The sequence below is a fragment of the Varanus komodoensis genome, unplaced genomic scaffold (assembly GCF_004798865.1).
Source record: "Varanus komodoensis strain SLA01 unplaced genomic scaffold, ASM479886v1 scaffold49, whole genome shotgun sequence".
Taxonomy (NCBI): Eukaryota; Metazoa; Chordata; class Lepidosauria; order Squamata; family Varanidae; genus Varanus; species Varanus komodoensis.
The window spans coordinates 4697302-4714723 of record NW_025336072.1 but is presented as its reverse complement, the minus strand read 5'-3'; the positions used below and the strand labels follow the sequence as shown (position 1 = coordinate 4714723).

The following is a 17422-nucleotide window of genomic DNA, read 5'->3' as shown; positions in this document are numbered from 1 at the left end:
CTCCCTGCACATGTCATCGTACAGGGCGACCAAGGCAGATTCAGTACCGTACCTGGGTCTGAAGCCGGACAGAAATGGGTCCAGATAATTTCACCCAGGAGCAATGCTAGCATGTACACCCATGCTCCTAGCATGGGTGTACATGCACCTCAGCTCCTTCCTACCACTTCGTTTCCTTGGAGTTCCCAGCCTCCTCCTTCCTCCCATCCTCCCTAATACCTGGCCCCTCTCTGAAGGAGTCCTGTCAGTCCCTGCCGTATCTCTAAAACCCTGCTCCCAGAGCCCTGATTCTCCCCCACACTTGTCCAGTGCAGACACATTTGTGGGGGGGCCTGAACCCCCCCCCCGGCTCAGTTTAAAGTCTTCCAGACGAAGCTTGCTAGAGCATCTCCAAAGGACCTTTTCCCCATCCTTGTGAGGTGTAACCCGTCCCTTGCCAGAAGTCTATTGGCAAGAAAATGAGTGCCATGGTCGAGGAACCCGAAGCGTTCCTTCTGGCACCACACCCTAAGCCAGTCATTCACCTCGGAGGCCCTCCTGTCCCTTCCTGGCCCAAATCCCCGGACAGGTAAGATTGACGAGAAGGCCACTTGGGCCTTCAGCTCCCTGAGTCTCTTCCCCAAGGCCTCACAGTCCCTGGTGGTCCCAACCACACCCTCCCTGGCCACATCGTTTGTGCCCACATGGATCACCAGGAGTGACTGGTGACCCCCGGATCGAACAAGACGCTCCACTCTGTCCTTCACATGCCGGATGCGTGCGCCCGGCAGGCAGCAAACCTCCCTTGTCTCCAGGTTGGGGCGGCACACCGCCGGCTCAGTGCCCCTCAGCAGGGAGTCCCCAACAACAATCACCCGCCGCCGTACCTTCCCGGTGCTGGTGGGCAGCCACGCCCTGGCCCTCACCTCTCCTGCTGGTCCCCCGAGGCCTCATCAGCCCCAGCCTCCCCAAGTGGAGAGAACCTGTTTTCCAGTTCCAGATTGGTGCCAGGAGAAGGCGGAGGCCGTGCTTGCACCGAGGGCAAGTGTATCCCTGCCTCTCCTGGGGGAGAAGGGCGAACATGTCGCAGCTATCGCAGCAGACAGCAACACCCGTGACTCCCGCCAAGGCCATCTCCTTGTCTGCCATTGGTATCCCTTCCGAGACCTTACCTTGGTCCCCTGCCTTGTTAGTCCTGCAGTTCCTCTCACTCGCTCAGTTCTTCCAGACAAAAACCCACTCGCACACACACACAAGGATAAAATAAACTTAAATTTAAAAATCAACATGACTTTAATAATTGTGAACACTGATTTCTAAGTATGGCTAAGTTTGTATCCAACTCAGTTACTTAATTTATTTAAAGCAAGCCGTAGTTAAAAGTACCTTTTAGATGCTATAACACATCTGTCAGCACATGTTCCTGTCTCAGGAAGCTTCCAGTCTTTGGACTATTTGCTTGTACAAGGGCTTTAATTTAGGTTTTTAAATAATTAATATGACTCTTCAATGGAAATTGATAGAGGAATACCGAACAAAGCAGTGTAAACAAGTTCCTTGTTATGTGAAGTATTTTCTGCAGAGAAAACATGTAGCAGGTAACCACAATGCTGCTAACCATGGTTACCAAATATGTGTATGTGTTCCATTCCATTTCCTAACAAATATTCCTTCCCCTACTCTTATCTGTAGCTAAGCAGTTTATGTACTGGGTTAAGGAGAAGTGTTATTTAGCCTTTTATGCAATGAATGTGCATGGCAAGCAAAACTGAGCATGTGTGGGAGGGGATATTTATACATTTGAAAATGTATTAACCCAGCATTACACTTAAAAAATTGAAACACTCAGCACACTTTACTCAAGTAAAACCAAACATAGGTTAGAATTGCAGCAACATTGGTTAGCTTTTGGCATCAGTTCTTTGCTACCAGGAGTTTGGATCAACAGGTTGGGATTTGTGGTGGGACAGGGTATTTTAATTATATCATTTTGTATAGTGTAACTGCCCTAGGATCATTTTCCAATGAAGGTGGGGATATTAAAAAAATATAAAATAAATGCCCCCAAAAGATTAAAAGACTTAAAAACCTATAAAGGACCCAATTAATAAATAAAGCGTAAACATTACCAAATAACAAGAAAATCAAAAGCTTGTCAGAAAAGAGGTGCCCTCTACTGATAGTAGCATATGGACAAAGCAGTTGAAAATGCATTTTCCAAGACAGAAAGTTCCACATTCTGGGAGCTAAAACATGCCCCTCCACATACCCTGACTGGCAGGGCACTAAGGTTAGTGCTGATACTCTTTTTTGGCAAAGCAGACTTATGGAAACCACAATCAATATGTGAAGAAGGACTAGCACTGTAGAAAAACTCAGTTACTTAGGATTGTTTGCTGCTGTTGTTGTTCATCTTGTCTTTTTGTGTGGGAAGGGAATGACTACATATAATTAAAACACAGTAGATGCTATAGTTAAGCAAGTTCAATTTCACAAATGTCTCTACAGAAGGAGAACTCATCCATTTATTCCACTAAATCTGACACAGTGTCCATTGCTTTGTTAATTTAACACTTTCATGCCTACAACATTCCAGATTGCTACTATTTATTTTCATTTTGAAGGTGTAGGTTAACAGGTTTGTATTTAAATTGAAAAATGAGAATTTGTCTTGTTTAATTATTATAATTAAGCAAAGTATAATTTGTTTAATTATTGCAGTTCATGTTACAGCTCTGCTTTAATATATGGGATACCTATCTTTTAATATTTGCTATATTTGTATCTCATTTACTATTATATATAAACACTGGCATAACAAGGGGGTTAATAGCATAAATTGTGAAATGACTTGTACAATTTAAACATTTTATCTCGCCTCATTTACTTTAAACATCGAACCCACTTGTCCTTAGGCAAGCAAATATCTCTGACCTTACCTGTCTGCAAAACTGGGATACTGTCCTACCCTAGAGGGATTCATGGGCTAGATGTGTATTGATTTCATCTAATGAAAGGGCCTGCAATCTCAATCACATGAGCATGAGCTAATTTTGAAAAATTGTATCTTAAATCTGCAACCCCCTGGGCTACCAATCATACTGTTCTGGAGGGCCATCCAAACTCCTGGAGCAGATATTCAGCATGTATAGGTATGGATGAATAAATCAGCAAAAAGAGCCCTGTAAAGTTCTCCAAATTCAGTCTGAAAGCCTGTTCCAACTCTAGCCCATGTCAAATTGTAAGTTTTAATTTTTATGAATAAAAATGTGTGTGTGCTTAATTGTTCAAAATGTATGTATCAGTTGTGTATTTCTCTGCATGGATTTTTCAAAAGTACACATTACATTCATTAGCATTTTTCAAATGTGCATATGCTGTCAACCCTATTTGTTTAGGTCCAAAAATCACATTGCAAGCATGAAAATGTACAGACTTCAACTGCAGATTGTGCCCCATGTGTATTCAGTCCAGAAGGTGCAAACTCATTAATCCTGATTGAAAATGAATGGTATTAACCCCCCCCCCTGCACACCACACACAACTACCAGGAACATTCTCACCGGAACTCTGAGTTCAAGCCTCTGAGATGTTCCTGGGTGGGGGCCCTTTCAGCCTAAGGGCCATTTTGCCTCGATGGTATAGCCAAAGCCAAGAGTATGCTAGCTACCCCACATTCTCCCACACATACACTCCCCCCACCATATTCCCAAGATCCCACTACACTGCAAGTGACACCAGTGAAAGGCTTTTCTCAAGCCCAAGTGTAGCATAGGAATGACTATTTAGGAGTACAGACATTTGTGGACCTCCCCTGCCCATCTGTAAACCTCTCCTCACCCTACAGCACCTGCAGAGGGCACGGCTGGCTTCCTTGGTGGACAATTTCTCAAGGGGAGCAAGTACTGTATGAGGAAGGAGGGATATCTGTTCCCTCCCCAGCAACAACCCTATCATGCTCCCTTGAGTGACAATTAGGCTTTGAAAAAGGAAAAGAAAGAAATCTGTTAGCAACCAGTAGAAGCCTTTTAAATGATTTAAACTTGCACAGGCAAGTTTTTGTGAGTTCCCCCCTAAAAACCCCGGTTTCCTAATCATTTCCGAGCAGTGACACAGCCCTTGTGGCAATTTGGCTTTGAAAAGCTTCCACTGGCAGCAGAGGAGAATTTTCAAAAGTCCAGTTCGTGTGTGGCAGAGAGGGCAGTCATGGCGGGGAGCTTCTGTGGGCCTTATCTAGCAGGCATGCCAGAGCTTCCCTGATGTGCCTGAAACACTAAGAATGTAGTATAAATGCTAAGCATTAGCAAACATGACACTGGCCACGATCTAGCACATAGACAAATGTGCCTTATCACCACTGTTTTGAATCATGTGCTATATAGCATTATATTGTTGCATAATAAAAGCTGTTCGTTGGGTGTTCTGTGTATTTTTGCAAGTCCAGTTCACTTATTTATGACTGTTTTACACATTACACAAACAAATCCAGACTTGTTTCCAACTGTTCACTCAGCAAGCTGCTTCAGCTAATTCAGACTCTTTCACGTGTGTATCTGTATATTACATGCATTCTCAAGCCCCCTTTGTCACATACATATTTTGGTATATTTGTTTAAAATATGTTTATAGCACCCCTCCATTGTGGTATATGCTTAGTATGTCCTAGTTCTACAGCTCACACATATAATGTGTGAAGTAGCCAATGTGTGAGACGTTTAGTCTTTGCTTAAAACAAAATAATATATTCATTTCCAATCTTATTTTGCTGAATTAAAGTATCCTTAGGAAATCCTATAACCCGATATAATTAAAGATACATGCAACAGTATATTGTAATATTTTAAAAAATATGCTTTTAACAGTAACAAATAGGTCTCAAAAGCAATAGAAACAAGGAGAATCTCCATACTAATTTGTATAAATTTCCACTTTCAACACATTTCCCACCTTAAAAAAAGAAATGACTAAAATAAAATGTATAATTACCTTGCTCTTCTAAGATTCCATTTGGCATTTTTTTGTCACTGGAATTCACAACTGCTTTTCTGTGTTTCCTGAACCTTTATAAATATAATGAGATGCATTTAGGGAGAGGAAGTTTAGCTCTCATGGGAATAAATTACTTGTAGTTAACACACATTACAGCAGATTATATTTCACAAACCATGTAATCCTGGAGAAAGTTTTTCTAAACATCTTTCAGTTGTAAAAGCTTCACACCAGTGCAAGCAAGAGTGTGTTAACATCCTCTGCTTCTCTAGCTAATGAAACCAAAGCCAGCTCAGCTGTGTGTGTGCACACTTTCATTTCCGTATTAGATCACATGGAAACAAGACATAACTAGTTCTGAGATGAGAGTTTTGAGTCATGCTTACCTGAAAAAATAGCCAGCTAAAAAAACTAAAATTATAAAAACAAGAATCAGGATCAGCATTGAAGTCAATAGATGCTGTGGCTGGCCATTTACGTTTGGAGGACCTAGGATTTAACAAAAGAAACATGAAGCAGTGGAATACATTTCACACATAGTATCTGTAAAGGAATTACAAAACCACACAAACTAGGCACATGGAATTTTAAACAAGTCTCTGGACTGGCTCACAGAATTGTCACTGGACACCGTATCATGGGCTGTTCTCGCATTCTGGGTGGACTTGTGAACCATGACAACAAGCCACCCTGCCTGGGTTTCCACATCATGATAAACTCCAGTGTCTGCCCACTTAGAATGGCTTGTGGCATGTACCACAAGCCACCACAGCTTATTTATGCTGCCAATCATGAGAACCTGTTACTAAATATGTCTCTGGCACTCCCAAATCCAAGGGAAGTCAATCTTAACATTTTTTTAAAAGATTACTATAAAGCAATATGTTACCTGCTGAAATATTTTGGTAACTGTTTTTCTTACATCATCATTATTATTGGAGTTTTATCTTGCCACTGTTATGTCCCACGGTTTTACAGATGAGATTAGAGACCAGTTGGTATTTTTTAAGAGAAGGTTTTTTATTTCCTGTATAGGGACAACACTCTCCCACAAGGACGGGATGGGTGCCGCCCCCTCTAGAGGGACAACGGAGTATTTATGCCTTGTTACAAACAAAGGGAGAATTGTTTTTGACAGCCTACGCAAGCGAGCTGACATGATACAGAGGCGAGACGGTTTTGCGGTTAGTCCATATTTTGATACAAAAGCGGAGCGGCTTGCAGCTAGCCTATCCTTTTAAGCAGAACACTCTGTATATGCCTCGGGCAGCTGACAAGACTCCTATTGTGCTCTATTGTGCTGACCCCAATACACAACCGATAGCCTCCTGCCACACCAATCCCGTGCCAGGTGGGTGGGGCCCAACAGCCACATTAGCCAATAGCAATTTAAACTTATATACAACCACAGATATTAGTCCAGCTTTTCTGTTGGACCTAAGACAACACTGAAGTGTCCTTCCAAAAATTCGTGTTCTAATTCCTGTACCCCAAATCATAGCAGGGAGCCAGTGTGGTAAAATGGTTATAGTTTTGGACTCTGACTAGTTTCCAGTCACTATGGAACTTCCAGGGTGACTTCAGGCCATCATAGATTCCCAACTAACTAGCTCACGCGGTTGTTGTAAGGCCAAGATACCCCCCTGGGCTCCTTGAAAACCAGCAGAAAATACAATGATAAAAAGTAATAACAACAGTGCATATAATATTGGTTATAATGGAAAACGGCTTCCCTGATTTATTTGACCTGGATACATGATGCAACAAATATTTATTCATGCATGATGTATGACTGCATAATGTATCGAGAATACTAGAGGTAGCTTTCCTGCGGCATCCTTTACACTATCAGAGGATAAAGAAGGCATCTCCCTTCTCAGTTTTCTTTTATTTTCTGCTACTGGGCATGTTGTAGTACTGCAAACTGCAAGTTTTCTGAGCATATGAATACTTTTTTATGCTTTTCACAGAGTTCATTTTGGCTACAGATGTAATTCCATTTCTTAGCCACTACACTACTGATAATCCTAAAAATGAAACTGAAAGTGAAAAATCCATATCTGGACAATCTACCAGGTGAACTGTGGGATTCCATATGCAAATTTCCACTTGCAAGATGCCTCTAGAGATGAAAGACTTCTTTAATAGGCACTGTACCACATACATAAAACCACAGAAACACAAGGAGCTATTTTACAGCAACATCACGTCCTCTGTTTATCTAGACAATTACTGGCTATTCCAGGGACAGGAAACTTGGTGCCCTCTAAATCTTTTGTATGACAACTCCCATTATTCTTGAGCACTAGCCTTGCTGGTGGGAGATTGCCTGCTCCTGGTCTATTCCAATGGGCAGTAGCTCCCTAGAGTCTAAGGCAGAAGATCTGAAAGCTCAGAAAAGGTATCTGTATAAAAACATTGGGCAATCCTAGGGTTGATCAATTTCCTGTCACACTCTAGAGTTTTCAGTGATGGCGCACTTCCTGATTTCAAGATAAAAGAAACAGTAAGAAATGGAGCTCCCAAGTGACAGACCCTGCGGAATTCCATCCTCCACTATACGGTTAAGATCCTAATAGCAAGAATGGTTACAAACTAAATCAATTTTAGGTGGTCTTGAAAAAAGGGGGGTGATCACTGGATCCATGCAAAAAGTAAACTAGTGTCAGGCGAGCACACATGGATCAGAATTACTTGTGAATATTAATCAGAATTAATTGTGAATATGTGTGATTTTGCCCAGATCAAAAAGACAGTTTGGGCTGAAGTACAAGCACAAGACTACACAAGAGAGTGGAGCAGGCATTAAGATCAAAGCAAATAACGGATACATGTACACCAGTGTATGCTGTTAAAGAGCGCAAGCACTTCGACATCACTGCATAACTAAAATAGCCAATGTGAAGCTGGAAGGAAGGAAGGAGGCTGAGATCAGGCCACATAATACTAAAATAATGCTTCAGGAAGGGGTATCAATGCAACCTCTGCAATGCTAGCTCTGTGCTTAGGGTCCTCTCTGCCTGAGGTATTTATTGTTCACTTGTGATTCGTCATTCACAGTCGTTTGTATGTACCTCACAAGATTCCGTTATCAACCCAGATTTCTTTTATGCTTTCCAAACCTTTGTGTGTATGTCTGTTGTTGCTGTTGTTTTCAGAGTGAGGTAAGAGAGCTGTTTTCAGACTACCATGCTAAATCACACTAGTACAAATGCATGTATTTCTGTAATTGAGATGTACCACAGTGCCAACTTGTGGCTGCTAATAGAATGCATAGGAAGGCCAAGAAAGAAAAACTCCGGGGGGGGGGGGGAAGCATTGTGTAAAAGATCCAATTTTAATCTTGCAATTAAGCAGGAGCTTCAGTAAAGCAGCAGATTAAATGCCTCATGTAGAGAAACCATAGGGCTCCCAGCAAATATACCTGTCTTGAGCTGCATTGCCTGATTCTGCTTTTGATTTTCAAGGTTCAAATACCATGCAATACCAAGTCAGCATTAAGCCCCAGTTTCAGTCTCTGCAAAAGCTGTTATGCCCTCACCTCAAGAGCTAACCTGTGAACTGATTAATTCCCCCAGATGGCAGTTAAATGGTGGGAAATGTCTTCTCCATGACACATGCTAGTTGATAAACAAATGCCAATTATTACATCCAAAATTGTTGGATGAATAGTAATTATTCAATTAGTAGTACTATTCAACAATTAGTAATTCTTGAATAGTAATTATTAATCCTTACTAACCTCTATTCCCCTTCATGGATCACTGCTTAGTCATGGCGAAGGGACTTGTGCAGCTCAGTGAAGCTATGAGCTATGCCGTGCAGAGGCACCCAAGATGGACAGGTCATAGCAGAGAGCTCTAACAAAAGTTGATCCAGTGGAATTGTGGCGCTGGAGAAGACTCCTGCGAGTCCCTTGGACTGCAAGGAGATCAAACCAGTCAGTCTCTGAGGAGTTCAACCCTGACTGCTCTTTAGAAGGCCAGATACTGAAGATGAAACTCAAATATTTTGGTCACCTAATGAGGACTCACTGGAGAAGACCCTGATGCTGAGAACAACTGACGGCAAAAAAGAAGGGGATGGCAGAGGATGAGGTGGCTAGATTGAGTCACTGAAGCAGTCAGTGCGAGCTTAAGTGGATTCCGGGGGATGGTGCAGGACAGGAAGGCCTAGAGGAATGTTGTCCATGGGGCTGCAACTAACAACCACAAAACCTCTATTACAAATATAAATGCTACAACTTATGGGCTGACAACTCCTGGCATAATATTTTTTTAAGTGTGGAAAGGTGCTATAACTCTGTTGATCTTGTTGCAACAAGCTAATACAAGGACCTTCTGGAAACGAGCATAGGATTTTTTCCTTACTTCATTTAATATATTGTCTTTAAATAGGAAATAGTGTAAAATAGAGGCCAGTGTCATCCAGTCACAAATTCCATAAAAAGCAATTCTGCTATCTTGAAAAGCAAAACAATTTGCCAGGATTGACCAAGGTTTCAATCCTATGCATGCTTACCTAGGAATAAATCCTACTGAACCTACCAGGACTTATTTCTGAACAAGCATGCTAATGATTGCACTGTAAATCTTATGATTCAAAAAATACTAAAACTTGTTGTCTTTCCTCTGTACTAGTTGTGACTAAATTGCATTGCAGCAATTCCCCAAGCCTTTAAAACCACATAATTTGCTTAGCATCACATGTTTGTCAAATCACCTTTTTATTTTCGGCTTGTTTTGCAGTAATTGAATAGTTTTTATCAAACTAGATCTACAACATAGTTTGTAACACAGTTAGCTTTACTTCCAACTGCAGAGTATATTGGATTACTAAAAATGTTTATATCATGTTGAATGTGAGGGGCTTCAATCTCTGACTACAACTATGGAAAACAAATTTCAACCATTCAATTAGATGTTTATACTGTAGGACTGGGACATCTGTATAAAATAACACATACTAAAGTGAACACTTAGGAAATGTCTTACTACCAGTTGCATTTCTAGCTCCTGGAAAATTGGCATTTAAGTTATGAAAGCTGGAAGAACTGCCTGTAATATAATCAAAACAACAGTTTTGTTTGTAGAAAATGGTTGTGATCAGCAAAGGTGACATTCCTCCAGTCATGGAAATACATGACATCAGAGTGCAGAAACATCTCAACCTCAATGGGATTATAAACTTTAGGTCTTCCATTAAGTCTTATTATTATTGAGCTCTGTTATGTATTGTCATGCAAAATAAGCAATTGCAAACGATTAACTTATTTCAGTTTCATGGCTGGAAAAGAATATCTACTTCCACATCTATTACTGGAATTATTACTGGATTGACAGCAAATCTAATGTTGCTAAATCCACCATATCAATGCCATAAACTTGCTGCTTTCAGATTTTAAAGCAGGGATGAGCAAGTTATGAAACTCCAGAAGATTTAGTTATAAATTCCATTATCTATCCCATTGGAAAAACTAGCTAGGGCTAATAGAATCTGTAGACCAAAACATCTGGAGGACTAGAAGTTACCCAATCCTACTCTAAAGCAAAAAGTCACTATTGGGTGGAACAGGAATTCAAGTGGCAGGCAGGCAGATAGAGAAATGGAAGAACAGCAGCAGAACCAGCTTCACATGATAAACTACCATAGATTATTTAAATCATGGTGAATGATCATGCTTCAACTTGATTTCCACAGTCAACACTTGGGAGCAGCTTGACAGATGATCTGAACAGAGGTGGCATGCATGTCTAATAGGGTGGGGGCATATGGGACAGTCTTTCAATCTGAGCCTGGCATGACCACGATTTTAGTTGATGGTAATCAATAATGATTTATAGGACTTTCTCCTGCCTAAATATGTGTATGATCACACTCTGATGACTTTGAGGCCCATCAATGCAGCATGAAGGCCCTCCCCACACACACCTACTGTTAGTATTGTGAGAAAGAGAAACAAATCTCCATCTTTGCTGTCCATGCTCTCAATTTCAGATTAATTTCAGGAATGGCTATGTTTTTTTTTAGGAATAGAATATCTCCCCACTCACCAACCCATCTCCAGTAATATATTTTCTCACCTATGTATATGGACTATAATACTGTAACATATTAAGTATATACGTTCACATTATTTACTGGCTGCCATTTGTCCCCTCATTCAAATATGCCAAAGCAAAAACATGAAACTAATGTGTAATAAATACGACTTACACACGTTGTTCTCTAATACTACAAGAGCAGGTGCTACACTATTTACTTCAGTTACTATGTAGTACGATTGACATACCTGTTTTCCTGGAACAGTACTTGGCTTTTGTCCCAAGTCCCAAAAGCAATTACTATAATGGCTTAGTTAAGCTTCAAGTCATGGATTCAATAGCGTTGCATGCAAGGTCTCAAGGGAGCACCAGAAGTAAAGAACTAATGGCAAGTAGGAACAGGAGAGAGCGCCCCCTGAGTGCTGCTAGAGAACACTCTACCTGAGAAAACACATTCAATAGTGATGGACAGGATCTGGGCAGGCCAAACTGCCCTTTTCATTTTCTACGAAATGAAACTTCCATCTCAGACAGACTGTTCTCCTTCTCCAGAATCATCGAAGCAGTTAGCACTGTGAAAATGAAAACAAGTGCAACCTGGGCTAGGAGCCCTACATTAATATCCTACTGGCAAATTCAGCCATTGTTTCAGTGCTCTCTCAGTGATTCTGTGCCAAATTGCTTCTTCAGTCAATGCAAAGGAGAACATGAGATGGTCCTTGGTGATGTTGTAAATGGGTGCTGGTGTGGCTGAGTTGCAGTTCTCTTTCATAGGTGCAGTAGCAAAAGCCTCCACAATCGAGTTGACCAGGACCTAGGTGCTGCCTGGTATTTTGGGGTTACTGAAATGATACTCATTCCACAGAGGTGCTATAAATTGTACATATCCTGAGAATCCTTTGGCTCAGAATGATACCTTGCTAAAACTGCATGAAGATCAGGAAGTAGGACTGTAATAATTGAACTTGTGAAGCAAAGCAAGATCTATGAGAGGCAGCCTTATTTTCCCAACAATGACCAATATCTTCTGCTATTCAGAGATTTTATTGTTATCAGCCTTAATGCCCATAATAGATCCTGACTCCACAAACTGTCCAAAATTTAAAAGCCATTCAAGGCGGGATCCTATGCATGCTTAGACAGAAAAAGGACTACAGCTCCCAACATGCTCCAGCTAACCATGCTGGTATTTGTAGACCTATTTTTCCCTGTCCAAATATGGCTTGGATTACACCCTTCAGCTCATATCCACATATAATTTTGTGGCAGTAAATTCCCTAACATAATCATATACTTTTATCACACATGGCTGCTACTTTTCAACTCCATGGCTGACCCCAAATTCTATATTCTAGCAGAAACAAACAAAAAATAGTCACACAATTTAAAGGTCTTAAGTCTCCCACACTTTAGCCACCATGTTTCTAAAGTAATTTAGCCTTTACTTGCTGGTTGGGCACATAAATCATGCAGAACTAGACAATTTACTGCCACATTAGGCTGGAGCATCAATAGCTGCCATTGAAACACTACTTTCTAAAAGAAAAGACAAACTATGGAAACTTAGTTACTAAAGAAAGTGGTAAGCTTGAAATATCTTCTTTTTCCTTCCTATGGCCTTCTTAATCATTGATCTCTACTAGGACTGTCTGCAATGGGTCCCCAAAAGATCTGAGTAAAATGAATAGAACACAAACAAGGCCTAATCCTCGTATAAGATCCCTCTCCATCTTTTAACATGGTACACAGCAAAAATGAGGTCTGATAGGAGGGTAACAACCCTTCCTGGGATAAAAGAAAGGTGGCAGAATACTAACAGGGAAGAATGAAAGTTCACATAGTGTAGTTTGTGTGAACTGTTGAGAATGCCTTGCCTACTGGGTAGTACAGAAGTGTTACAAATAAACAGAATAAAAAATAAAAAGTAAAGTGACATTAGGTTAATGCTTTTCCTACCATTCATTGACTTCTTTGTGGATGGGAAACTTGGACTGGTAAACTGCAAACTGCTATGCAACAGCTGAAAAGGCTGGTCCCCCACCCCAAAAGGCAGTAAACAAACTGGAAAGAGGGAAGAAAGGAAAGAGTCTTTGCTCTCTGAAGACCTTCTTCTGACTCTAGTTATGAAAGCCTTTCCCAAAGTCATCTCTTCAGGGGAGAACTTAAGTATTTTATCAAATCTCTGAATGCAAAGTTGGTTCATACTTGATGCTGACACCAAGAAACGTGTAATATTAGATATACAGAATCACAGAATAGGAGAGTTGGAAGGGCCAAGAAACCCATCAGATCCAAACCCCTACAAGTGCAGGACACTGAGATGACTGTCCAGTCCCTTCTTGAGGGAGCACCCAACTTCTGCAGGTAACTGACGTACTGCTCTGACAGTGAGGAAATTTTTCCTGGGGCCTAGCTGGAATCCAGTTTCCTTTAAGTCCATTATTTCATGTCCTGCACTCTGGAATGGTCAAGATCTTGTCCTTCCTCTTTGTGACAGCCTTTCAGGGACTTGTAGAGTGTTATCCTATCACCCTTCAGTTTTCTCTTTTCACAGCTGAACACACCCTGCACTCAGTATTGCCTTGTCTGAAAAACGAATATTCATATGTATGAATACATAGAAGAGTGGAAGGTTGCAATCCAAAACAAACTACCACTTTAGATTTCATGGAAACTTGGTGCTTATTTAATATCACTCCACAGGGTCTCTGTTGCTAATCCATTTTAACTTTTGCCTGGAGTCTAGCCACTTCCAAATGAGCATCCAACACAAAAGGCCAGCTATTTTTATACAGTCTGATCCCATATTATTTGATACATGCATGAGAATAATCACTTGGGACTTTCTTGGTTACCTGGAACCACAAAGAGAGGTCACAGATTGAGTAAAACAGTTTTATGCAAGGACTCCAGTCCTCCCTCCTAGCATATGCTCTTCCTTGTTCTGGAAGAGGACCAAAAATAAGCTATTCATATGCTTTAGAGTGCCTCTGTTGGGGGAGCTACACTGTACAATCAAAAGTCAATGCCATCCTTATTCTTACATTCCATTTATATCCCACCCTTCTCCTTCTTGTGAGGAAGCCAAGGCAACTTACAGTTTCATCTTATCCTCACAACACCGAGTTAGGTCAGTCTGAGGGTCAGTGACCAGCTTCATGGCCGGGTGAGGACTACAATCTAGATCTTCATGGCCCCCAATTCAACACACTCACTGCCAAGCCATGCTGGCCAATAAAATCACACAAGCAGTGGTATTACCACGTTTTAGCTGCTTCAGGAGCAGATGATAGCAATTTTCTTATCAGTATTTGACCTCTCACATTGAAGTTCTTGCCTACTTCTTGGTCCATAAATATGTCAACCTCCCCAGAAAGGGCAAGCAGTGCCAAATTTAAATATAATTTTAGCTACACAAGATGTAAACATTATACACACAAGTTTCTGATGGCAACCTGAGTAGCAGATATGTTTAATAATTAGGATACATGTTTGTATGTAGTTTTGTAATAGTGCAAGTTTATATATGGTTTAATGTGCTCTTCAAGTTAATACCACATCAGTGATAAAATCTGGACCTGTGCAGAATTGGGTACACTTTTCTTTATATGTGCCCTTTTAGTCAATAACCATTGGTGACACTGGAGGATCTCAACATCAACTTATAAACAACTGTGAGTGGAAAATGGCAATTGCACAATACAGTTCTCATTCTTTAGCAGGTACGTCTGAGAGACTTAGTTCTAAATATGTTTGTTAACAGGTTCATATTATCAATATTTTTGTAATATCTGACCTGAGAAGAAGAGCTCACAGTAGACATGCACCGATGCTAGAAAGCCTGGCTTATCTGAGCTCAACAGAATTCCTGCCTGTTTCTGACCCAATGACTGGAAATGGCCAAATTATGTTTTTGTCTCTAGGATGGGCCTTGGTTTGCCAAGGGCTTTTTTTAACATTAAGGAAATTTGCACAAATCATGGTATTTGTATCACTTGTGTAAAGTTAGGCATTTTATGAAAATTTATACAATCCACACACATCAACCTATTGTACATATTTTGTATAGATCACATCAAAGGTATGTAGTTGGGGACCATGCATCTTTGAAATGCTAATTTGCACTAAATAGGCCAATTTTACACAAATTGTCTTTATATTACTTTTTGATGCAGTGTCTGTGGTACAGACAAGTTGACTCGATTCACAACATAACAGGCTGGCACCAGCACAGGACTGGCAAACTTCCTGTCAAATTCCTCACACGTCTCTCCCTTATGGTCAAAACATGTTTTGTGTGTTTTATATGCAGTTACTTTATATATTTGAGTGATGTATCAAGTTGTTTCTTTTAATTGCTGCAAGTCAAATTTGGCTTATGCATTTTTGTGATATGTAAATGTTTCCCTGTTTTGATTAAACTACATACCCACATTTGTCAGGGTTTTTTGGGGGAGAGGGGTGAAACATACCTGTGCTACTTTATAGATGAATGAAGCAAGAGTTCTCAATTACCTTAGTGGAAAAACTTTGCAGAGTGCTTTCTTACTCTATTGATATTTTGCCTCAGGTATTCAGAAGTCAAGAATTAACCTAATTAACAGGACTAGTAGTCCTAAAAGGAAATTTTGTTCTGGATAAATGTACACTCAAGGCCTTTGGTAACTTTTATTAACTTAATGGTTAAAACCATTACAGAGCTAATCTTCAGCTCATAATCACAGTACTATGAATGATTCATTGGAACTAAGTCTTTGTTCTGTTTGTTCTGCACAAATAAAGGGACTGCATTAATAGGAAATCTCCAAGAGATGCATAAACCAAAGGCAACTCTCATCTGAAACAGAAAGTTCTGTTCAGAATATCTGTTCAATATCCATCTGTCCCACATACCAAGTTAGTTTTCTCGAAAAACCCTTTATATGGAAACATATCCCCACAGATTTAGGCAGGTTGCTTATCTGTAACTGTCATTCTTTGAGTGGTCATCTCTGCGTTCACATATGTAAGCTTTGCCATGCCAGTGCGCGGCTTAGATTGGAAGAAACTTCTATAGCATAGTGTCATGAAGTAGGCAGAAATCCCCCTGCCCCTTCTGGGTCCCAGGATAAGAAGGATGGGGCTCCCACCCAGTCCCTCAGTTGCCTTGGAGGTGGCATCAACTCCAGGCATCTGAAGGTGTGGGTGTAGATGAGGTAGTGACCCAGTCCACATCCCTGCCTGGCACCCCATGTCATGCGGGGCTGCAGCAGCCTGACAGCAGCAAATGGGCAGAGGGTAGGTTGTGTGAATGCAGAGATGAACCCTCAAAGAATGAAAGTTACAGGTAAACAACCTGCCTTTCTTCTTTGTGGTCTCTGTGCATCACACATGTGGGCGATTAGCAAGTGTACCCTTCATGGATGGAGGGGTTGGCATCACTGGAGCATTGCTGAGAGGACTGCCCTGCCGAATGCACAGTCCTGCCTTGCACAGATGTCAAGCCAGGACTGTCAGAGGAAGGTCGACAATGCAGTCCACATGGCAGGCCTGCAAATGTCATGCAGCAGGATGCCAGCTAGCAAGTCAGTGACAAGGCCTCTGTGTGTGGGGAGTGCTTGTAGGGATGTTGAGAGGTCAAGTCCTGCCATGTTTTGGTCCACCAGTAAAGAGTGTCTGACTGACTGTGGGGGGGAGGGGATGTTATGGAGCAGGGGTCCTCATCTGCAGAGAAGGTTCCCATGAGCTGGAGCGGGAGTGGTTTCATGAAGAGATGGATGAGGTGCACTACAGACACCATGGTGGCCATGAGATCCAGCAGTCTCAGGACCATATGTGCTGTGCAGCAGGCCACAGTCCTGACAAATGTGGCCAGTGCACTGAGGGTTTCCATTCTCGGCTGAGGGAGGAATGCTTCGGTGGCTATGGAGTCCAGGTGACCTATGAACAGAATGGACTGAATGGGAGAAATAACAGACTTGTGATTAATAAGAGGTCCCAGATCCTGCAGGAAAGCATGTGTGGTGTGCACTGCTCACAGGAGGTCATTTCTCAAGGAGGCTGCCAGGAGCCAGGAGTTCAGGTACGAGAAGACCTGGACACTCTGTAGGCTGCAGGGGGTAGTGGCAAGTCCGAAAGGGAGGACTAAAAACTGGAATGTCTCCTGCCCAATAAGGAAGCGGAGGCAGTATCTATAGGCATGGCTGATGGTGGTATGGAAATAGGCATCTCTGAGGTCGATGGCAGCAAACCAGTCCCCCTGCCATAGGAGAGGAAGGATGCTTTCCAGGGTGGTCTGAGGCCCTGGGGTGGCCGAGAGGTGGGAGCACTTCAAATTTGAACCTGTACCCTCATTCCACTATAGGCAGGACACAAGAGTCAGATATTATTGTCTCTCACGCTGGGAGGAATTGTACTAAATGGCCATTGAA

At 41.6% G+C, this 17422-nt stretch overlaps 1 protein-coding gene across 9 annotated transcripts in view; it reads right to left on the bottom strand.

The window, feature by feature from the left end:
* Positions 1–17422, bottom strand: part of PTPRE (protein tyrosine phosphatase receptor type E) — a 147527-nt gene that overhangs the window by 50322 nt on the left and 79783 nt on the right. For 8 of the 9 annotated variants that reach the window (XM_044445598.1, XM_044445596.1, XM_044445597.1 and 5 more), the window contains 2 exons: positions 5355–5457; positions 4966–5039 (listed from right to left, as the gene is read on the bottom strand). In XM_044445598.1, coding sequence (XP_044301533.1) covers positions 4966–5039; positions 5355–5457 — 177 coding nt within the window. Of the gene's footprint in view, positions 1–4965; positions 5040–5143; positions 5327–5354; positions 5458–17422 lie in introns of those variants that run through there. The other variant, XM_044445601.1, reaches the window with a different exon arrangement.